Here is a 24,537-nt window from a genome sequence, read left to right as displayed (position 1 = left end):
ATCATTCACGAACGAATTGAATCATTCGCGAACGAATCGACTCGTAAAAGTGATTTGTTCGCGAACGAATCGATTCATTCACTTAATTTTTGGTGAATCATTCACAAACGAATCGATTTATTCACTTAATTTTTGGTGAATCATGCACGAACGAACTGAATTTTTTAGTGAATCATTCGCGAACGAATTGAATAATTTTTGGCGAATCGTTCGCGAACGAATCGATTAATTTACCAAATTTTTGGTAAATCATTCACGGACGAATTGAAGCATTTGCGAACGAATCGATTTGTAAAAGTGATTCGTTCATCGCGAACAAATCGATTCATTCACTTAATTTTTGGTGAATCATTCACGAACGAATTGAATCATTCGCGAACGAATCGATTCGTAAAAGTGATTTGTTCGCGAACGAATCGATTCATTCACTTAATTTTTGGTGAATCATTCACGAACGAATCGATTTATTCACTTAATTTTTGGTGAATCAATCGCGAACGAATTGAATTTTTTGGTGAATCATTCATGAACGAATTGAATTTTTTAGTGAATCATTCGCGAACGAATTGAATAATTTTTGGCGAATCGTTCGCGAACAAATCGATTAATTTACAAAATTTTTGGTAAATCATTCACGGACGAATTGAAGCATTCGCGAACAAATCGATTCATTCAATTAATTTTTGGTGAATCATTTACGAACGAATTTAATCATTTTTGATGAATCATTCGCGAACGAATTTGATAATTTTTGATGAATCATTCGCGAACGAATTGAGTATTTTTTGGTGAATCATTCGCGAACAAATGATTCGTAAAAGTGACACGTTCGCGAACGAATCGATTCATTTACTTAATTTTTGGTGAATCATTCACGAACGAATCGAATTGATTCGTATACTTAACTCGTTCGCGAACGAATCTATTAATTTAGTTAATTTTTGGTGAATCATGCACGAACGAATTTGATAATTTTTGATGAATCATTCGCGAACGAATTGAATATTTTTTCGTGAATCATTCGCAAACGAATGATTCGTACAAGTGACTCGTTCGCGAACGAATCCGCGATTCATTTACTTAATTTTTGGTAAATCATTCACGAACGAATCGATTCGTATAAGTAACTCGTTCGCGAACGAATCGATTCACTTACTTAATTTTTGGTGAATCATGCACGAACGAATTGAATAATTTTTGGTGAATCATTCGCGAACGAATCGATTCATTTACTTAATTTTTGGTCAATCATGCACGAACGAATTCAATATTTTTTGATGGATCATTCGCGAACGAATTGAATATTTTTTGGTGAATCATTCGCGAACGAATTGACTCATAAATTGAAGAATTGATCAATTCGTTCGCGAATGGTTCTTTAAAAAAATTAATCAATTCGTTCATGAATGATTTCCATGAATGAATTAATACTCTCACGAACAATTCACTCAGAATTGAATCAAACAATTCATACGTAAACAATTCGTTTCAAAACAGATCCTTGCACTTTTTATTTAGCATTGAAGCAATAAAATTCTGAAATAAAGACCTTTGGGAGGAGGGGGTTCATTTTTATAGATTTTAAAAGCTGTTCTTTCTTTATCGAGGGCCATTTTTTGATATTTTTCACCGTCGAGTGCAGATCGTCTCATTTCAAGCATTTGAAAAAGACGAAATACCTATCATAATTGTTAAGTTCGACCTTTCAGATCAATTATGCACCCTTCTCTTACATTAGATGGGGTTTTCAAAACCAGCAAAACTCAAGAAACTTAAGGAATATGCGAATTTTAGTCACCACTGCGCGCGAAAAAAAGGACTAGATTGTAAAACTATTAGCTAATCTGTAAGAAGGGAAGGTCTTCGGAGACTGCGTAAAATTCGTGATGGTCAAGTTGACATTTTTCACAACGAGCGAGCAGCCATAGCCACAGCGAGAAAGATGAAGTAAACGTGATTTTGTAAATCGCTGTCAAGACTTTTTCACGTGTCTCAAAAGGGTGGCTGGTTTATTGAACGTGACGAATGAAAATCTAACCGAGAAGACGGGGACGAGATTTTCATTTATCTCAACAATCAATTCTGACGCCTGTTCCACCACCAATACCACCATAGCTAGCAATTTCCACGTAGGAAGTTTCAGACCGCGAATCGAAATCCCAATTGCCTTATCATCTCTGTAATCGGCAAACTGATAAAAAAAATACCAAAAAATCATCTTCGCCGCCTTATCGAATGAATGAATGAAGAAGAGGGAAAAAAACCTCATTATATTCATTAATGGTTGCGATATATATAGGTACAAATGAGAGTTGTTTTTTTTTCGTCGATTTCATAACACGTACGATTTTTTAAAAGAACACAGAGAGCTCCGACAAATCATCGCAATTCATTCATTGGGCGAATTTTTTCACGTACTTTATTGTGTATTAGCAGACCGAGCTAGGAGCTACGAAATCCGTGTACCTAGACTTACACGTACTCCTACAAGTATGGAAAAATACACCATGTTGAAAAGCGTGTGCGAAGCACAATAAGAACCTGTTTTTCAGCATTACCGCGTAAAAAAAAAGGGACCCATCCCACGCAATAAAATGTAATTGACCCTTTTCTCGGAATTTATCATATGTTACTGGTTGGGGGCAAAATGGTTATAGCCGGATTCTACAACGAGAGCTCCCTCCGTGACTTTTGTGTGTACATATTTATCGCCTTGTTACGCTTTTTTTTTTTTGCTCCTCTTCATCTCTCTCTCGTTTACCCGTCGAGACACACTATGTGCGGTACTCTCACGAAGCCTGGATATCATGTGTGTTATATTGCCCTAGACCTTGTTTTTTTTCTCCTCTACCTTCGTTTCCTTACCAAAAGCAAAATGCCAGTGTTTCTTCATTAATACGACTTTACGATGGTGTAAGATGAACGAAAACGGAGCAACCTCTACCATAGGAGTGAATGAATCTGCACCTCTAGCAGAGAAAGGGAGGAAGGAAATACGTAATTTTTCACGCATCTTTCGAACATGATCGATTTTTTCGCACATATGATTCTCCTTTTGTGTAGCCTCTCTCTTTGGCTCTGGCTTCACGACGACGATCATCGTGAGAGCTACGAGTAAAAATAAATTTTAGCGCCAGTCACGGTTTTCATAATGGACGGTAAATTCTACAATATTGTTAGTACATGCACAAGTACCTCTCTATACCTACATACGAGTACATTACATATTAACACACCGAGAGTTATTATTTTTAATACACGTACTTTTATATTTTAACAGCTGTCTCGGTATCGATTGCATTCGTTAAAAGGGAACGTGGTTTCAGAAGGATATCTTGCTGACCATGTTATTCGAAATAGGGTTTGTAATTTTTTCAAATAGTTTCAATTACCTTATTTCGTTCACGTTGAAAGGTGGTATTTCCCCCCCTCCCACCACTGAAGACTGGGTTGAAATTTTTTAAATATTTTATCGAGTGTTTCACTTTTACTACGATTAGTCGTGAAAATAAACGTAATAAATTACGGAAATTCCTGCTTTGTTTTCGAGCAGAAAAATGATGAGGAAAACCGAGAAATGTTTACGAATCGTTTTCATCGTGTTTTTCTGTCTACAAAATTAGAACTGGAAAATTGAACAGGAAGTACGATAAAATAAACACGTCTTTACCATAAGTAGGTATTTGTATTATGAGCTGAAAATAATTTTTTTTACTGTGAAATTATTTGGAAAAGTAAACCTCGAGGGCATTAGGAAAGGATGAAATCGATTTTTGTGATATGTAAATATTTTATCAAAATTATTTATAAAGTTGTAAAAATGTGAAAAAAATAATATGGTGTGTAAAGAGAAATCAAAGGGTTCTCATTTGATTTCATCGAAACGCCGAATTCCATTTTTAGCCAAAAAAAACTGTGTAATTTTCAGGCCATTCAACCCCCTGGCCCCTCTCAGTTGATCTAAAAATCATAATACTAGAAATATTTTTTCCCACAATTTTGGGAGGCCGAGTAAACGATCCTTTCACAGCAGAAAAAGTCGATACAGCAACAAAACGTTGGAAGAGGAATGAACTGATTTTTCAAATTTTGAGGCATTTAAAATCTCCCTTCTCTTATTCAAAATTTCAGTCAAAAAATTATCGAATCAGACCAATTTTGACTGTTCTTAAAAATTTCGGTGCCCGTGGCATAAATGCTCTCAAATGGCTTTATGAAGTGAGAATTATTGTTTGAGGTTCGTTGGTTTTAGAACCAGAGAAGTCATCGTGATGCCAAAATGTTCAAAAATTAGTGAAATACTAACTTTCGAAATTTTTAGGTTTCTTATTCCCCCCTCCCCACAATTTTTCTCATGATTTTGATACTAGAAACACAATCGAATGAACTTATTTCTATTTATATACAAAATTGACACCCCTCAGGCCCCTCCTCCTAAAAAAAAACATTCAGACCATTTAACCTCCTTACTCTTCAGCTGGTCTAAAAATTCATTTTCATTTCAAGTTTTAAAAAAATACCAAATTTCAAAATTTTCAGGTCTTTCACCCCCCCCCTCCCCACCTCCTTCTTTCCTTCCACTCCTTCTGTTTGCCTCAAGATCCTGATGCTAGAAATATTATTGAAATTTTTTTCTAATAATTCCGAGTGAAACAGAATAAAACTGTTGAGTTCAACAGCTTATTAGAAGAAAAAAACAGTATACATGGGTGACCCACTAGAAAAAGGTTACGAAGCCCTGCCTTTGCCTAAAATTGTCGAGTCTGGTTTTCTGCCAAAAACAGAAAAAAGTCTCGATTTTTTTCAAAATATTACCAAAAAGTTCTGCCACCCCTTTCCTTCCTTCCACTCCTTCTGTTTGCCTCAAGATCCTGATGCTAGAAATATTATTGAAATTTTTTTCTAATAATTCCGAGTGAAACAGAATAAAACTGTTGAGTTCAACAGCTTATTAGAAGAAAAAAAGAGTATACATACAGGGTGACCCACTAGAAAAAGGTTACGAAGCCCTGCCTTTGCCTAAAATTGTCGAGTCTGGTTTTCTGCCAAAAACAGAAAAAAGCCTCGATTTTTGTCAAAATATTACCAAAAAATTCTGTCTCCCTTATTTTTTTGCCATAAATTGACAATAATCCTCTTTTTTTCAAATTCTCTAGCTTAAGTAATTTTTTCAATCCTTGATCCAATTTTTCCTCAACATCAAGATCAATTTTGAGAGTATTGGTAATTGGAATAGAGAGGGTGGGAGGGGGGGTGGTGTTGGCTTCATTTTTTCGCGAGCTTCTTTTTTGGTTCAGCTTCGATGAAAACTTAGTAATGGTCAATTGAGTACTAATTTAGGAAAAATGAAGGAAAAAAATATCAAAAGTTTTCATATTAAAAAAATACAACAGAACAATTTTTAAATGAAATTGGATTGAAATTCTAGTCACAGAAAATGAAGTATTGATATTTTACAAGCATTTGGCAGCTCACAATTTGAATGAGAATTTCGCTTCTTCAAAATTTTTCCAAGAAATTTACAAAGTTTTAAAAGAGTTTCAGAAAAATGAACATTAAATTACCTGATCTTTCATTGAAAAGCCACATAAAACTGTAAAAAATATATTACGACGTTTTTGGACATGAATAAATAGATAGATAATTATTATTATCAATAACTATCCGAGTGTTTTGGTATTTTCTCCGATTTTTCAAAAAATTGAAGAAAAAATGGGAGAAAAATACAAAATATTTACAAAATTAGAAAAAAAAAAAAAAAACTTTGAAACGTTGTTTACCAAAAACAGTGTAACGTGTTGAAAGGAAGAAAGTGTGTTTAAATAAATTTGAACCAATTTATTATACTTAAATCAAAAAAATAGATTTTCCTGAAATATTTTTTTTTGTCAAAATTTCATTTTTTGAACTTGATTTTGAAAAGTTACTTGTGTTTTGATTTTTTATGTCAATGAAAAATGAACTTTGTTTTTTTTTCAAAAAGAATTGCGAAAAGGTATCGTTTTTTGACAATTATCGCCAAAAAGCATTGTTTTTTTTCTGTTGTCTCAAAATTTTGCTTTTTGGCAAAAATTGATGAAAAATCTTGCTTTTAATGAAATTTGTAAAAAATCTTAGGTCTACTTTTTTCCCCAAAAAACTACCTTTTTTGCCTTGTAAATGAAAAAAATTGATTTTCCTGAAATATTTTTTTTTGTCAAAATTTCATTTTTTGAACTTGATTTTGAAGTGTTATTTGTGATTTGATTTTAATGTTTGTAAAAAATCTTAGGTCTACTTTTTTTCCAAAAAACTACTTTTTCTGCCTTGTAAATGAAAAAAATATATTTTCCTGAAATGTTTTGTTGTCAAAATTTCATTTTTTGAACTTGATTTTGAAGTGTTATTTTTGTTTTGATTTTTTATGATAATGATGTTTTGTTTACTTTTTTCTATATTTCTTGCTACTTTTTTGGTGACTTTTTGGCATTTTTTGGTCGTTTTTTGTTTGGCTTTCTCACCTTCCTATTTTTGAGTAAGGCCATAATCAATCTCACAAGAATTGACCCTGCGATAAGGAAAATATCACATGTTCTCGAGATCACTGCTTGATCAGTTATTAAATTATTTTATTATACAAATAACAATCATTGTTGGGCTATTGGGCAACATCTTCTCAGCACAGCTGACCAGACATGTGACCAAGACTGAAATACAAAGCATTAAAACTCGACATTTTCTCTCAAACATCTAAATAAATCATACACTATGTTAGACAGTTTGCACGTTGCATTCCTTAGTAAAATTATTTTTACTCGTGCTCGACGATCATAAAATGTTGCATATGCAATTACTAACCCACAACGAAGAAGGCGTTAAGCTAAAAAAGGAAATTATCTAGGTGAAGTAAAAATAATGAGGAAAAAAAATCTATTTTAAAAACAAAACGATGTGTTTCCGTTTCCTAGGGACACCCTCGAAGAATCGTTATCAGCTAAAGAGAGAGAGAGAGAGAAAAAAATAATAAGAATCGTGTTCGAGTTCGACATAAAGTGATAAAAACCCGCGAACTCTGGTTTACCAAGATTAAAGAAATATGTTAACACATTGTAATTATTAATCAGCAAAGCGATAATAACTAAACCTTCTCGTTTCCCTTTCGGGTGCAAAAAAGAGATCAGCGTGGATTTTAGGGTGGAAAATATTCGATCACAGTACACAGTCAGCATAGCTGAGGTGAATTCAAGTTCAATTTGACGTACGGCTTATCGCATAAAACGTGTCACAATGCATAAAAAAATTGCACTATCGCAAAATTTACCTCTAACATCCATTTGGTTACGATCTTTCTAGTCGTAGGGTCAAGGTCACTGTTTTTGGAATGTATCTGCGGCATGTATATGACTTCCGTTTGCAAAAGATGATCCAGTACGCGATTGTCGTCTAAAATTACATTATCTTTATCAGCCATTTTATCCTCGGAGCAAAACGACTCCGCGCACAGTAAATTTTTTTCCATTACGAATGTCTGTGGTTTTACGATTTTTTTTTTTTCAAAACCTAGGTCAATTTGCTTTCGTTTTCAATACATGGAAATTTTTGAATTTTTTCGACGATCTTCGCGATACTTAAAAAAAATAACGGTTTCGATAACGTAAATAATAAATCACTGAACGAGTAAAAAAAGGTAAAAAAACACAACGTGGATAATTTTTTAATACAATTTCGGCATGAATGTGCGGATACTTAAGCATGCGAACAGTCAAATGAAAATACTAATTCGACTGTCTAACCGGCGGTTGGCTCGAACAGCTGATTATAATGATACCGGAATGCTACATGGGTTCCAATGCAATCTACTGGCGATACACTTAAACTGAAACCAACGTGTACAGCAGTGTAGCCCTAGCCAGGATTTTACTTTTGAGGCCGAAAATATTGGACGGTTTGGTTTTTTAAATTCAGATTTAGATTTTAGTCGGTGCTATTTGATGGTTTATTTGGATAGTTTTGGGAATTGCATTTTTGTTTTTTTTATTTTATTTTTTTCTATCTGGATCTGGACGTGGAGTCGTGGACAGTTGTCTAAGCTTTACTATGGTTGGGTGTAATTTTGTTCTATGTAAAATAAGTAGTTGACTAGGGTTAAAGTTGACATGCACCATAGTGCTTAATTCCTCCACAAGATTGGGAATTATTGAGAACAATTCGAGTAATGGAAATTTACTTACCCACCTATATAACTGAGCAGTGAGAATGTTTGCTATTTTTAGGTGCCACATTATGAGCCCCCTATTTTGTTCGGCAAAGTGATGATGTGATTCATAACCATTTTTTTAAAAGGTAGGGGTAAATTTATTTGACTTGAGGAGTATTATTCGTGAAACAATGGAGAATTTAGAATTAGACTTGGTGGAAATGAATCAGTAGGTAAATTGTAAACTTTTGAAAAAAAATGAAATGAAAGGAGGGTCCTGAAACATGATGCATAAGTTTACGAGTTGATAAACAATTAACATAATTACCTGTTCATTTTGTTTTTGATTTTTTTTCTTAAAATTCCTCATTATTTGGTAAACTTGTTAAGAATTTCTGTCTGATTTCTCAATTTTAACTGATTGAATGACTGTATTTTTTTTTTTTTTTTTTTTTTTTCATTTGAAATTAATTTGGGTCTAATCACTAAAATTTTTCATTTTTATTTTTTTTGAACTAGGTTATACGCTAAAATCAATGGTTTGAAATTACTACCTACAAACAGAAGTTCACTTGACTGCTTTAAATAATAAAAAATAAAATAAAAGTAGCATGGGAACTTGAACTTGCGTACCTCTACCTATACCCGTATCTTTATGTTTTAATGCTGCATTTTTTATGTAAAATTACATGATAAGACCTGTCACGAACTTTATCAACTTTATGTTTTCTTGTGCAAACTTCGTTAATAATTGCATAGAAAATTAGAAATGTTGCGAATATTGTAGTCAGATTTTTGAGCTTGGTAGTGACGGGGCGTGGATGGAAGGGAAGAGAAGGGGCAATGGAGAGGTAAGAATCGACTCTCAGGTACTCGTATAGATATTTATAGTTAACCAAAAGAAGTTCTCGAGTTGGAAAAGAGGCACAATTTGAAGTTTTTACGCTTTAAAAATGGAATTAACTCGACTTACATGGGAACCTTTACAACTCGTTTACTCCGATCGAGCTTAAATTTGGCTCACTGAAAGACCATGTCACCCAGACCTCAGAACTAAATTTTCAGCTGCCTAAGTTGATTCTTCGCTTATTGGCGAATTTTTGAAAATGGCGGAAATGGCTTACCTAATATTGGCAAAAGTATTAATTTTCTATACAGAAAGAGCAAGCATGGAGATGTAAATCTAAAACTCGGTTTGTATACTAAAGTTGACCCCCTGAATCGTTTAGCATCATTTTTCAGCCGATCTGAAGCCTCTAGCTAAAGCTGGCTTTTCTCCAGCAACTTCTAATCGCTCCAGAAGGCTTGAGATTTTTCAACTTGTAAAAAAATACACTCTTCAACTCGTCACTTCGGATTTTCGGTTCATCGACGACCCTGCAACTTCTGGAGCGATTTGAAAATGCTGGAGAAAAGTCATGCAACTTTTGCTAGAGGCTTCCAGGGTATCTACCAGGTTGTAAAAGTAGTGAAAAAGTTGTAAATTTAGTCAAAAAAGTAGAGAAAAAATGAAATGCAACAAATACCTTCAAATCTTTAAAAAAAAGTTTATTTTTGTTGAAATTGGCTGCTTGTTTTTTTTTTTTTAAATTTAATTTTGATTGATATTAAAAAATACTTTGCATACTTTACCAGGGTGTCTACTGGGTAGTGAAAAAGTAGTGATTTTGAAAGTCGCTGGTGAAAGTAGTGAAAAAGTAGTGATTTTCAGCAATTTTGCTTGAAATATGGTGAAAAATGAAGGAAAGTGGAAAATCAAATTTTCCACACATTAAAAATGTTTTGTAGAAAAGGGCTCATTTATCTACTTTGTAGAACTTGAATTACACATTCTTGAGAGTTTTCGTTGCCTTCACTTCGCTCGAGCTATTTGCTCATTATTTTTCTCGATGAAAAGCTTATTGTTCAAATTCAAGAAATATTCAAAGTTTGAATCAGAAAAATGAACTCCCCCACTAAATAAAAAAACTTTTTTTTTACTTCTCGAAACATTAATTTTTTAAAGCTTTCGACCTTGCTTCACTAGGGCTCTCGTTTACTTTTCTTTTTCAAGTTTGAATTTTTTTTTTAAAATCATCGTTCAAATTTTAAAATTTCAAAGCAAAAAATAAATAATAAACTTCCTTATTTATTACACAAGAAAATATCGTTTTTATACCTCATCTCGAAGTAAGTACTAATTTTTGAGAGCTTTTGCCCTCGCTTCGCTCAGGCTGGTTTGCTTTTTTTCAATTTCAAATTTTTCAAAAAAAATCATAATTCGAATTTCAAAATTTTGAAGAAAAATAAGTAACTCGTCAAACAAGAAAACATTGGTTTTTATGGCTATCGAAGTACTGATTTTCGAGAGCTTTTGTCCTCGCTCCGTGAGGGTCAGTTTGTTTCTCTTTTCCATAATTAAATATCCCAGACTTGAAGAAAAAATCAAAATTTTTATATTCGTACCTTTCGAATGACAAAATTGTTATTTTACATATCTATTACTTATTTTTCACTTGGAAACTCGCCGTTTTATTTTGAAAATTTTATTTATTTATTTATTTATTTATTTGAAGAGACAAAAAGAAAAGCAATCTGTTACAAAATAGTGACATTTAATTAGAAATTTAAAAAAAAATTAGAAATCGTTCAAATCTGGCATTAAGTAAGTAAATAAAAATAAAATCAAAAATTGAAATAATAAAATTATATTTTTGACATCCATTTGCTTGAAACAAATCTTGGGATGTTTAAGACATATTAAAAAAGCGAAAAATTTTTCCTCGCCCACCCCCTCCTCCTCTTGAAAAATCCCAAGTGTTTGAAAAACATCCTGCTAAAAGTCCTGTTGAAGTCTAGATTTTTGATTTTGAAATTTTGATATATATATAGACACTCTTCAAGGAAAAAAAAGGAAAAAATCGATTGGGGGGGGGGATGAAATCAAAATATTTTGGAAGGTGGTAATTTTTTTTTGAAAGGTAGTAGTAGTGATTTTTGGTCAACAAATTCTTGTAGACACCCTGTTTGCAAATTTTCCTGTGAATGATTTGACTGTTAATTTTTTGTGTGTGTGGGAGGGAAAGGTTTTCGAGTTGGAAGTTTTTTGAAATTTTGTATAAAGAAAAATAGAAAAAAAGGTACTGAAAAAGTAGTAATTTTTTCAACAAAAAAATCCTGTACATACCATGGCTCTAAAAACCGCGGCAATCGTTGGGGGGGGGGGGTGGTCGTCTGTAGAGGATAAGTGACGTTTCGGACAATTTTTTTTACAAAAATTGATGATTCTGAAATTTTTGGAAAATTTGTGATTGAACATATAATTATGACGGTATTAAATTTTTAGCTGCCAAACTTGACTTCAACGCCTTCTGGTGCGATTGTGAAATTGCTGGAGAAAAGTCAACTTTTGCTGGAGGCTCCACAGCGGCTGGAAAATGGTGCTAATCTATTCAGGGGGGTAAACTTAAGTACACAAACCGAGTTTCAGATTTTTATCTCAATGTTTGCCTTTTTTGTGAAAAATGCTGAATATGGCAATGGGTCAAGGTCATTTCCGCCATTTTCAAAAGTTTGCCAGAAAGCAAAAAATCAACTTTATTAGCTTAAGGGTAGGTATCTGTCTTCCTGTCCGGCCTCTCAAGGACGTCTGTCTGTTCGCCTGCACAGCTAGCCGGCCATCTGAGGTCATTAACCCATCTGTCTGGCCTCTCAAGGTCGTATGTCTTCCTGTCTGCCCTCTAAAGGTCATTTACCCGTCTGGATGGCTTCCCAAGGTCGTCTATCTGTCTGCATGCTGGCCACCTGAGGTCATTAACCCGTGTGCCTGGCCTCTCTAGGTCGTATGTCTTCCTTTCTTGCCTCTAAAGGTCATTGGACCGTCTGTGTGGCCTCTAAAGGTCATTTACCCATCTGGATGGCTTCCCAAGGTCGTCTATCTGTCTGTTTGTCGATCTGCCTACCTGTCTGTCTGCATATAGCTGGCCACTTGAGGTCATTAACCCGTCTGGCTGGCCTCTCCAGGTTGTATGTCTTCCTTTATGGCCTCTAAAGGTCATTGGACCGCCTGTGTGGCCTCTTAATGTTGTCCGTGCACCTGTCTGGCTTCTCAAGATCGTCTATTTGCTAGTCTAGTCTTTCAAGGTCATTGACCCGTCAGTTTGACTTCCCGAAGTTGTCTGTCTGTCTGTCTGTCTGTCTGTCTGTCTGTCTGTCTGGGGGCGGGGCCTTAAGATGTAAATAATTATTAGAAAAATAAAAACTTTTTTAAAATATATATTTTTAAATAAAAAAAACCAATAAGGTCGTTGACCCGTTTGTTTGGCTTCGTTAGGTCGTCCGCTTGTCTGTCTGTTTTGCTTCTTAATGTCATTGACCCATGTATTTGTACTCTCAAGGTCACTGACCTACCTGCCCAGCCTCCCAAAGTCGTCTGTCCGCCTGTTCGCTGATTTCCCTGCATAGATAGAGAGCTGTCGTTTCAACAGCTCTACCAAAATGCTTTTTAAAAAATGATGCGTTGAAGGAAGGGGGAAGGGGAGTTCGAGACTGAGTGCTCTAAACAGCTCTATCGATGCTCTGTCCTCCAACAGAATTTCTGCTTACTTTGGCTGCGTAGGTGGGGTTATCATTTCGCTAGGGGGGTTTTAAAAAAAGGGGTGAGAAGGGGGCAGCTCCAACTTGTTCCAACGATGCTTTTTCTCTTCAGAGGGGTTCCCCTCTTCTTCTAAAACTGGTAAGGCCGACGAAGCCCATCTCAAAGATTTACCAAAAATACCACCATCAATACAAACACCCCCCCCCCCCAGAAAAGTTTTCATTCATTATCATCATCATCTCTTTGAAATGTTGAAAAAAATTACTTACAAAATGTAATCTATTAGTAGTTCTCCTTCTCACTCATATTTTTTTTTAAACAATTTTTTTTCTATTTTGCAGTGGAAATTTGTGAAACCGTTCCAGAAGTTTTGAATAAAAAATGGATGATTTTAATCTGACCTTACTCATCACATTTGAATCAGAATTCATCAGAAATGGAAGGTAAGGATTACTTTTTCTATCAATACAGACAATAAGTAATGCAGCAATGTTTTTTTTTTTTTTTTTTTTTTTTATGGAAAAATGGTGAAAGGTACTTTTATCTTCGACAGATTACGTTCTGTTATTCGCAACTATTTTTTCCCATCTTTCTCGAACTTCTCCTCGTATCATTGGTCTTCCTGTTGTATTCGTTTATCTATTTGCATAAATCATCGGACTTGTGAATCAGAGATAATTACAAAAAAACTTCAATAGTTCTATAATCTTCGTTAAAAAGAAGCAAATCTTCTCATATATGTGTAGCCGGAACCTTGGCCACACGTGATAAGCATATTCGGAAACACGCGAGAAGTCACAGACCTTACATTTTAGTGTATATTCCATACGATGAACTCTAGAATATAGGAATAAGTTATATGCAAAGTTGTAAGTTGACGACATCTTATCTTCAAAACGCATTATAATACAGTATAGTAGGTAAGAAAGAAAAAAATGCGTAAGTATTTAACACGTCTTCTAATTATACGTACAATGTGAGTTGGTAAAAATTTACTTTGGTAATCGGCGGTTATTAGAGAGAATAACTCGGTGCACAACCGACTCTGTATGGCAAATAGGCTAAAAAATATTTTTCACGGATCAACGACACGTATTGTTAATATAACTTCTCGAGTGAGTATTAAACGAAGAGAGGGGAGAAATATGTACTTATTGCATAGACTTAATGAATCCTTAGAAAAAGGTTACGAAAAGTATTTTCGGCACATGGGCGTTTCGGTATGTTCAATGTTGGGTCATTTCGACTCGAGCTGTCATTTTGTATCGAGTATGATTTTTCTCGACTTTTTTCCACTTTTTTTTTTTACCTGCGAACTAAACCGACAATGCAACGTAGTACAGTTTGGCTACGATGTGAGAATACTAAGGTTCTCTATAGATATTACCCAATTCTCTGGCTAAGTTATAATTAGCGTTTAGAGCACTCGTTATGCATTTTTCTAGTCAACTGAACCGAACCATGTCTTGTGAGAGAGATAATTTAGTTATTTAGATGGAATTCGTGTGTATCGTAGGTGTTTTTCTCTATATTTTACCGCAATTTTAGCACCCGAGTAGGATCTGTGGTATGAAATTATTTACAAGGCGAACCATCGATCAGCTGTGTGTTGTTGGGTTTGGCTTTTTATTGTTGTATGCGGCGGTGGTCGACAACACAACATCAATTATATCGTAAGTTTGAAATTAAATTCGTCGAGTAGGTACCTACCTACCAGACCAGTCCGTAGAATGATTTAAAATTGAATTTGTTCGTAGGTAGGTACCTACACTCTGGGAATGGTGCACGAACACGTATTTAAATTTAATAAAAAGGTTCAATTGGGAAAAGAAAAACACTCGGGGAGATAATTGAATTAAATAAATTTCGGGGCGTAGGATTCGTTGGATAAAACATAAATTTACGCCATCGCCATCGTGTATATCTATCTGTATAAGGTTACTTACTCGTACTATGGATGACGAAGAGGGAAAAAAGAAAAAAAAAGATAAGAAAAAATGAACATTTTATAAGGTTATTTCGGCGTTCTTTTTCTTATATATACTTTAGAGTTTATAACACGAAAAAGAAAGCTGTGCTGAAGGGAGAAACTTAAATAAATTATGTTTTCTGGTTTCATAATTTTCGCTATACGAGAATTAAAAACTTGCACGTAGGTATAGTGCTCGTCTTCGTACCTACTTTGGTGGTTTATTTGTGGGTGATTCTGCGGTTGTAGGGTAGTTGGTGTATCGGGGTGGAATTTTGTACTTTTTTTTCATTATTATACTGGATGTGCTTAATGATTGGAGGAGTTTGAAAAATTTTAGTGTACTTTGAAGTATTCTCTGCTATGTTTCTTTACTGTTTCTTTTTCAACTTGCTCATAAATTGTGCAACAAAATTCCAAACTCGTTTATTCATCTTCTTATCTGTTAATTGATTGCTTGGTAGTGGATGATGAAAAAGAGTGGGTATTTGAAATACATCAAAATGATTCAATTATTTAGGAAATTGAGATCAGAAAATCATGAATAGATTTTTAAAAAAAATAGATAAAAATGCATAAGGTCATACGTACTTATGAAAAAGAATTAAACTTTTTGAGGTGCTATCTCAAGATTTTCAACTTTGAACATGGAAGGAATAAAAAATGAAGAGTTAATTTACTTTAAGCTGATGCCACCCCGTCCCCCTCCTCCTATACATATATTACCCAATTGAAAACAATTCTTTAGCACATTCAAAATATTGTAAGACTCTTGAGATTGCAAATTTTACTCTCCATAACTCCTGATTTTCTTTCTAACATGATAATTTTTGACGTAAAGTGGCGAAAACGTATGAAAATGGTGAGTTCTGAACAAGTTTTCAAATAAGAAAAGTGAAATCTTCAGTTTTCAATTTCTCAAGTTTCAGTTTCAGCTTTGCCATTTTTTTGGTGCATTTAAAAAAAAAACATTCGTTCAAAAAAACGTCTTATTTTTGGTAAAAAAAAATCAAAAATCAAAATTTTAAAAAGGAAAACAAGAAAGATGGCTCAATAAGGAGCAGGACTACAAAAGGAAACTGGAAAATCAAAACAGAAAAGAAAAAACTTTGATTCAAATTCGTCTTAAAAAGGAATAAAATTCAAAATAATTCCAGTTTCAGTTTCATTTTTTGATTTTGAGTTTTTATATTTCAGTTTAAGACTTAAGTTACTGGTAAAACTGGAAAATCAGAAATGAAACAAAAAAAACTGAAACCGAAACCGAAACCGAAATTTTTTTACTTTTATTCCTGTTTTTTTGGCTTTTGTTATTGCTACTTTGATCCAAGTTAAATTTGTCTCAAAAATTCATTTTTCAGTTTTGAGCTTTTATACTTTAGTTTCAGTTGGTATCAGTTTTTTTGGTTTCATTTGATGATCTCCCAATTAAAAACACCCCCCCCCCCACCATCACAAGAAAAAACATTTCATCAATTTTCAAGTTTGTTTTTCGTCGACTCGTCTCTCAGTTTTTAAAATTTCATTTTTCTGGGGATTTTTTTCCTTCACAAAATAAAATAAGTGTTTTTATTGTGCATGTTTTTGTTTTAAACTCAGCAAAAAATAACAAACTAAAATTTAAAAAAAAAACTTGATTTGAAAAATGAAAACTGAAACCTTCATTTTTTAAGTTTTGAGAGTTTTGTAAGTATGTATTTTTTGGTAAGTTTGCGAAAAAATGACGAATTTGAACCAAACTTAAGTACATGTACATAATATCAAAAGCCCAGAAAAAAAATTAAATTTGGGGAAAAACCGAAAAAAATGTAGTTTTAGCTTCATTTTTTCAATTTTTAGTTTTTGTGTTTTGTTCTCAAATCCTTGTTTTATCTGTTTTTATTTTTCGTTGCAGTTTTGCAGTATTTTTTTTAGTGTTTTCTACTAAAATCTTTACCTACAAGTATTTTTTTATGTACTATTAATTATCGAAATCTGAGTAGGTAAACATTTTCAGTCGTATGCTAGGTACATATTTATGTGGCCATGATGCTTTCTTTTCCTGAGCTTGTGATAAAAAATTTCCTTCCTTTTGTTAAAAAAATCATTACCATACGTATTTCTTATCTAAATTTTTTTTCGATGAGAAAACAGAGCAAAAATTCTAACTTGAAAAATTTTGCTATGGATGGAGCAAAACTCAAACCACATTCAAAAGTACATCAGGAGGAAAAATTTTGGGGTCTCAATTTGATTTTTTGAAAATTTATAAAAATTCAAATGTCATTCTCATCAAGAAAAATCAATATTTCATGGAAATTGGAGTAGGTACATATAACGCCAAAATTTGGCTCATACTTACCCTATTTTTGACTTTATAAATTGACCTATGTTTCCGCGTTGTGTCAACCATTCTGGAGCCTCCAGCAAATTTTTGGGGTTTCTGTTTTTTTTTTAAATGTCGTTGAGAATGTCTAAGTATGGATTAGAACTGGCAGAAATAAATCTTGAAAATTTACATATATCCGAGTTGATTAAAAAAGTTGAGAGGTCGATTAATTCGTGTTTGTTGCAAATGCATTTTATTTGGACCCTTTTTATGGACTTTTTTCAGTAATTGAAAAATCAAAAAATATTGCTTGAGGCTTCAAAATTACTTGGGACTTTCATCAATTAATTTTGGAGGTCGAAAGTATTAGAATGTGAATTAAATTTCAGCTTCTCCAAGTCAACTTGATCAAATTGTAATGTTTTCATGAGAAATAGGTCGAATTGTAATTTTCAGAAATTCTTTAAAAATTGAAGAATGCAATTCAGTGCTTGTAATTTTTCTCTGGAATAATTTCCACCCTCTTTATAGTTTCATTTGATTTTTTTTTAATATGTATATTTTTCCAATTTGTACCGTATAATTGTTCTCACTGTCGAGTGCGAGGTTGAGGTAATAAGAAATTATAGTAAGAATATGACGATTAGATCGATTTCCATCGCAACAAAGATACGAAGCTCGAAGACGACAAAATACCTATCTATAATAAAGAGACGCCTTGTTAATATGGTAATCTACGCGAACCTTTGTCTAATTAAGGTATTAGTTTATCGTTACACAATTTTGTTGGTTATTCAGCTGAGAGACTGTTGACTCAGTTAGCATATTAATGGATGCTGGGAAGAAGATTAATTGCGTTGTTTTTACCGTACAAACAGTAAGGTCGTTGAGCTGACTGTGAGTTCGAATCAAATGCTGTATAATTTCGTGATTCAATTACCATCTCGCATATCTCTCGGTGTGTAGGTGAGGGTTTTATCCATTTTTAGAAAACTTGCGATATAGGTGCTAGAAATCTTCGAAGAGTATTGTGTAATGTTGTTAATCGGCGAGGTTTTCTCAAGTACCTAAGCGAGGTAGACGTTTTTTGTTCTATTTTTATTTGAGGGTTGTTGTGTTTAACAATTTTTTTCCCTTCTGATTTTCAATTTTAAAAGAACGAGGGTAGTTTTATTATTCAATGATTCCAAATGCTCCATTGTACTCCCTCGCGTTTTTTGAAGGTTAAAAGCGAGGTTCAATGTGATGCTGGTAAACTTGAAAAATTATTTTTTGAATTTTAATCATTGAGAGAGAAGCTACTGGGGATTTTTTGAAATTCGTTGAACTCGAGATCTGTTTTTAATATTTCGACTCAGCCAATTTTCTGCCTCGAAAAATAATATTTTTTGCTGTTTGGAAGAAGAGGAGGTGAAGAGAAGATGAAAAAAAGTTGAAGCGATTAATATGGAGATGGTTGTGAATTATATCTACATTCTACATCGTAATAACTTATGGTAACACATGCATGCGTGTATGTTTGGTTGCCTACCCATTATTTTTATGGCGACTTTGATGCTGACTATATTTTGCTAATTGCGGTCTGAATTTGAATATCTACAAAATAATATGGCAAAGATACATGTATGTGTTTTCCTTTTTTTTCCCAAAAATTTTGTTATTTCGATGACTTGAGTTCCATCTTATAAAAGTTGGAAATTTAAATGCAAATCCAACGTACGTAGACCCAAGTGAAGCTACAGCAAAAATGTTTGCGAAAAAAAGAAAAAAGTGTTCCAAATTACCACAAACTGTTGGATTTTTGGTCATTGAACCGCTTATTTTTCATTTGAAGAAAATTCAAAAAATTTTTTGCTTTGTTTTATGAAATATTTCCAAAAAATTCTGTCAACGAAGTTGGTATGAAACTGAAATATCTGGAACTTTTTGAAAATTACTTGACAAAATTTTAATGTTATTGAATTTAAAAAAAATTAAATTTTGATAAAGTGAGAATTTTCTGAAAGTAGAACCCCAAAAAATTTTTAATTGCATATTTTGTTAAAATATCATTTTGGAATTCAAAAATTCACTTCAATGTGAAAAATTAGGAAAAAATTTTCTTGTGAGTTCTCAAAAGTGTTGAAAAAAACGAATTTTGGGGCATTAATTTATTTTTTTAGAGCCCCCTGCAAGATTTCAATTTTTTCACAATTTTTTTTAGGAACGTTTTTCACAAATTTGGAAATTTATTCGGATTGCTCAAAATATTTCTACTTGCTTGAATACCTTTTAAACAACAAATGCATGGAAACGGAGTATGAGGGTTTCGAAACAGCCTGGAAATAAAGAGAGTGAGTTGAATGTTTAAAATTTTGAAAATCAATCTCTTTTTTACTCTGGAACATATTTTTGTTCTTTTGGAAATTACAAGAATTGGCTCTATTTTGATTTTTGAATTGAAATAAGTAAGTACCGGGTGACTTAAAAGTCCTGCAACCGAAAAATTGGTTCCTTGAAAAAATATCAACAGCCAAAAAGAAATGAAATGGCAGTCGTTGCATAGCAGAGACTCCAAGTGATTCACAGCTAATAAACTTGTTCCCTTGTAATGATTCTTCCACAACATTTTTAGTATTAAGTAAAAATTTTCGATTTTTCACGAAAAAATTTTCAAAGTTTTTTTTCCTGAAAAATTAAATAATGATCGGCGAATGGCGGGGGGTGCATCATCTGGTGAAGACCATCGTGTAGCGTTGCATAAGCCATCTTAAAATAATCCGACGTAGGCAACCTTTCGTACACCTATGATAATTGTCTGCTTGGTAATATAATTCAAGTATGCCTGGTCTGCCCCTGCAAAATGTGCGCTATGCAATTCGAATGGGGGGTGAAACTTTAATTACTTGGGGGAGTACCCTCCTACTATTAATAACAACGCAATTGAAAAAGCCTGCTCATAAACGTATTTTTTATTTAAAAAAAAATTTTGGGTTGCGTAACTTTTGGGTCACCCGGTACTCTAATGTCGAGCATGAGAGACTAGAAATAGGCGGGAGAAGGAGGTTTCAAAAACTCCTAAATTTTTTCAACATTTTTAGAGACCCGAAGAAGCTTTTTGGAGTTGAAATAATTAACGTGATAGCAAAATGTTTGAAAACCAATGAAGGAGGTTCTGATTTTTCAAATTTTGGGACATTTCTAACCTTTCCTTCCTGCTTCTGATTCATCATGGGTACCGAATTATCTCTACGTACAGCCTCAGATTATTCATGGATGATTAAATTTTTCGTTCTCATTTTTTTGGGATGTTTTTTCTACTTGCTTCCATCCATTTCTTTATTTTATTTAATTTTTTTTTCTATTGAACTAGTACATATAATGTGATATTTGGACAAATTTGTGGCTATTTGTTCAAAAGGCCTTTTTTATTCTAGAACTTGAAAATTCGTGTTGGTTGAACATCAGCGAATAATTTTGATCCCTAATTGGTCCATTTGGAGGAGGGCGATCTGAAGGAATACATTTTTCATTATATTTGAGGCTTTTAAAGATTTTTGTACAAACTCAGGAGGGAGGAGGGAGTCTTTAAAAATTTTAAAACCAGTATTTTATGGTAGTCAATTTTATGCATATTTTGTTGCTTTTTTGTCGACTTTTGCAGCTCTCAAATTACATATTGCAGAGAAATGAATCTTGAAGGATAATTTTCATCCCAGAAAAGACCATGAGAGAGAGTTTGTGTGTCCCAAAATTTTTCAAAACCAAGTATCAAAAGTTGTCTAATTTAACGGTATCTACAGCTAGTGAAAGTGTGAAAAAGTAGTAATTCTTGGCAATTTTGCTTGAAAGGTAGTGAAAAATGAAACAACAGGAAAATTCGATTTTTCACTCTTGAAAAACATAAAAATCATTGCTAAAAATGAAAAAAAATCCTAGGTAGATCTTTCGTATTTGAAAAAATTTTATTCTTAAAATAGTTCCAAACCAAAAAAAAATGAAAATAAATGAAAAAATTGATTGGGGAAGGGGGGGGGGGTTAAAAATGATTTGGAAGGTAATGATTTTTTTTTTTGAAAGGTAGGTAGTGAAAAAGTGGTGATTTTCGGTCAAGTCAGATGCTCCCAGAACTTTGAAAATAAATGTTTCAGCCATTTTTTTCACATTTTGTTATCATCTGTTGATTTTGAGTTGAGATCTTTGAATTTGAGATTAGAAGTACATGAAAACGAACCATAGATAATTTTGATCCCACGACAGCTTATTAAAAAAGAGAGGGGATGAAGGTTCGTGTGTAAAAATAAAATTTGCTCAACTTGTTTATTTTCTATTTCTATTTTATTTTTTTTTTGGGCAAAAAATAACCGTATAAATGTAAATTATGCCAATGTTCGTAACTTTGGAAATTTTTGAGGGATAAAAATACTGGCTCCATTCTCGAGTCATAATAAAAAGTTAGTAGTACTTTGCACTTTGTGAACTTGATAACTTGAAACCCGCGATGTATGGCATGCGAGAATGATAATCTTACCACATGACGTTCGTACAATCGCTCATCTCTAATAGGTATAGGTACATATATTGGACTTCATTGAATTATCTCTTCACTTTCTAACAAGTGCAAGTTGTAGAAAGGTCTCATTGATTCTGTACAGTTTTTATTTCGATTAAAAAGACGTAATAACTGTCGATTTGATTTCATTTGTAATGATGTTGTTCGCGTTGATTTCGGTTCTTATTTTCAAACTCGCATCGTGTACAGAAACAGATCTGTTGGATGGAAATATAATTATACGACTGCATTCGGATGGGGTAATTTTTCATAAAGTCTTATTTGGACGTGAATATGCAATTATGACTAAGGACGAAGCTCGTATCCACAACCTTTGGCCCGAGGAAGAATGTAAAAAAGCATTGGAAAACAAGTACCAGAATATGTCCTTTGAAACTTGTTACTTTAATAGAGATGAGATGAAGGAGAAATTCTATAACCTGTGGAGCTATCGCGAGGTAATGGAGCCTCGTTTATTAAGGCATCGTGTCAAAATTGTATTGCAACATAAACAAGTATTCAGCAATACATCGCCGATCAATATAACCCGCAATATTGGGATCAAAACAACAGTAACGGATCTAGTGAGCATAACAAATGAAGAAAACAAAGACCTAGGTATCAACTTTAGCACAAAAACACCATGTCCTATTAAAATACGATTACCATTCTCGAGAAATGGGTTAGATTATGAATTTACCCACGTTTGGGGAGAAGAACAGAAGAAATCTAAACAACAATCTGGAGAACTTGGTGCCAAAACCGATATCACCATCCCTGCCGAGTCATCAGTCTTTGTAGAATATCTCATGGAAGAAATTCAGACTGAGATAGAAATTTCAATAAAATTCTCTCCCTCTGGTGAGATATGTGGAGAGGCAAATGGATTGCCAATGAAGCGATGTACTGAGGTACTTCAAACACCAATGTTAGTTAAAGATATTATCAAGGTAACATATCGTAGAGATAACGGTCAAATCAATATTGTAAACAATTAACAAACAGTTTTTATAAAACTAATTAGGAATTCCTCCAAAAAAAATTTAAAAAAAAATGTTTTGAAAGAAATTCGCTTGTAACAAATAACCACCCCTTACGATAAAATTAAATTTATATTTTCATCTTGTTTCAAAAATAAAATCTCTGAATTCCATATCACAAATAAATCAACACATGAACCCAATAATGATTTCTGATTTGAACTAAAAAAAAAAAATGAAAACACAATACCTACAAAGTAAAAATGCAAATTTATAATTACCTACTTAGGAACAAATTTTTAAAGTTACTTAAAGTATAAAAATTGAAAATATAAATCATCAAATTGTATATTTAAAATAAAAAATTCAGCACCTGAATTTAGGAACTTTAACATACATAGGTACTTACATAAGTTATAAAAATAAAAATACAAAGTAACATCAACTATCAAGGCCAATTAATAAATTTATAATTTTGAACTTGAATTTTAGTTTGGAACAAATTTTTGTGTTTTTATAACTTATGTAGGTACCTAAGTAGTTTAAATTTGATTCAGATGCTGAATTTAATTTTAAATTTAAATTCGTTGAGTTTATATTTTTAATTTTTATACTTACTTAAACTTGGAAAATTTGTTCCCAAATTATTATTTTGCTTTTTTGCTTTGCATTGTTTTCATTTTTTTTAGTACCTATTAATTAGTTTGCATGTTTATAATTGTCCATATACGATTAATTGCAAATAAAAATATTTTTCAAGTGATGCATACGTTTTATTTGTGCAAAATGAAATAATATAGGTACCTATCACAGAAAAACGCTTCAGACACAGTTTAAATCACAAGCAAAACAAGTATAAGGGAGCAATGTAATGTTTCTTGAAGATCATTTGGGCTGCAAATAGACTCTTATTAGCAAAATCACTCATCTGGCATACTAGTCTACAATCCACAAACGTAAAAGTGTTACCCTACTGAACTTTTTTGCTTACTAAAAAAATTATCCGGAAAAATGTAGAAGGGACCCACAAAAACCCAAAATTCAGAGAGAGTGGGTATGCGAAACGCCAACATGATAGTTATCAATATGAATTTTTTCAATTAAGTAATAAACGAGTGAAGAATTCTTTCTCAGGTAGAAGTATTGGAAACTTTGCATTATCATCGAGACATGATTCAACCAAGTGTCCATGACAACATATAATATTTTGAGAATCACGCTTTAAACCAAGCGCATTAGGTTGCGAAATATCAGGATAATTTTTGTTTTGGATATATATAATCCACTGGTTGAAAGCTTCTTCGGTTTTCTGAACAATATTATTCGAATTGACATTTTTCATATAGCTTAACGTTGCATCAAGTAGATAGTTGAGTGTTTTAAATTGAGTACAATCGATTTTAAACGGAGGCTGAATTATAGCTGTATTATTTGAGATAAGTACTGGTTCTGGTTCAGGTTCAGGTTCGGATTCAAATTGTAAATTCATTGCCTTTGGCCAAGCGACTTCCATCTCTTTCAACCATTTGTCTGAAGAAAAGCTCAAAACGCTGATTGCAAGAAATGGTCGTCTGCGCACCTCTCTCACTCGAAACCACGCTCTGCTACCATAATGAAAAAGGATATAACAAAGGGTGCAATTTATCGTTACTTTAAAAAAGGGGGTTAGCACGATAACAGTAGTGAGTTATCACGATAAATAAGTATTCACGATGAAAAAGAGGATTGCATGATAAAAAAGTGTATTTCACAATAAAAAAATGTATCACACGATTCCTAAAAAAATGAACGATAAATTAGATGGTATCCACGATATATATGATAGTAAGAACAATAAAAAATAAACAATTTCCATGAGAAGTTTTTGACAGAATGAACGATAAATAAGTGATGTTCACGATAAATAAGGATAAATGAACAACAAAAAGTTTATGATTTTCACGAGTGAATAAAAAATTAAGTGTTCTAGTAGGTACCTATTTCAATAAAGCTTTACG

The 24,537-nt window shown here is 33.0% G+C and overlaps 1 protein-coding gene across 1 annotated transcript in view; it reads right to left on the bottom strand.

Annotated features, from left to right (window-relative positions):
* The window catches only part of LOC135843349 (G1/S-specific cyclin-D2-like), a 100,843-nt gene extending 93,038 nt beyond the window's left edge, over window positions 1–7,805 (bottom strand). The window contains exon 1 of the mRNA XM_065361198.1: window positions 7,301–7,805. Coding sequence (XP_065217270.1) covers window positions 7,301–7,498 — 198 coding nt within the window. The 5' untranslated portion in view covers window positions 7,499–7,805. The remainder of the gene's footprint in view (window positions 1–7,300) is intronic.
* Window positions 7,806–24,537: the final 16,732 nt, after the last annotated feature.

Source organism: Planococcus citri, chromosome 4 (genome assembly GCF_950023065.1).
Source record: "Planococcus citri chromosome 4, ihPlaCitr1.1, whole genome shotgun sequence".
Lineage (NCBI taxonomy): Eukaryota > Metazoa > Arthropoda > Insecta > Hemiptera > Pseudococcidae > Planococcus > Planococcus citri.
Note: the sequence above shows the minus strand (reverse complement) of the source record. Positions and strands in the feature narration are given on the sequence as shown.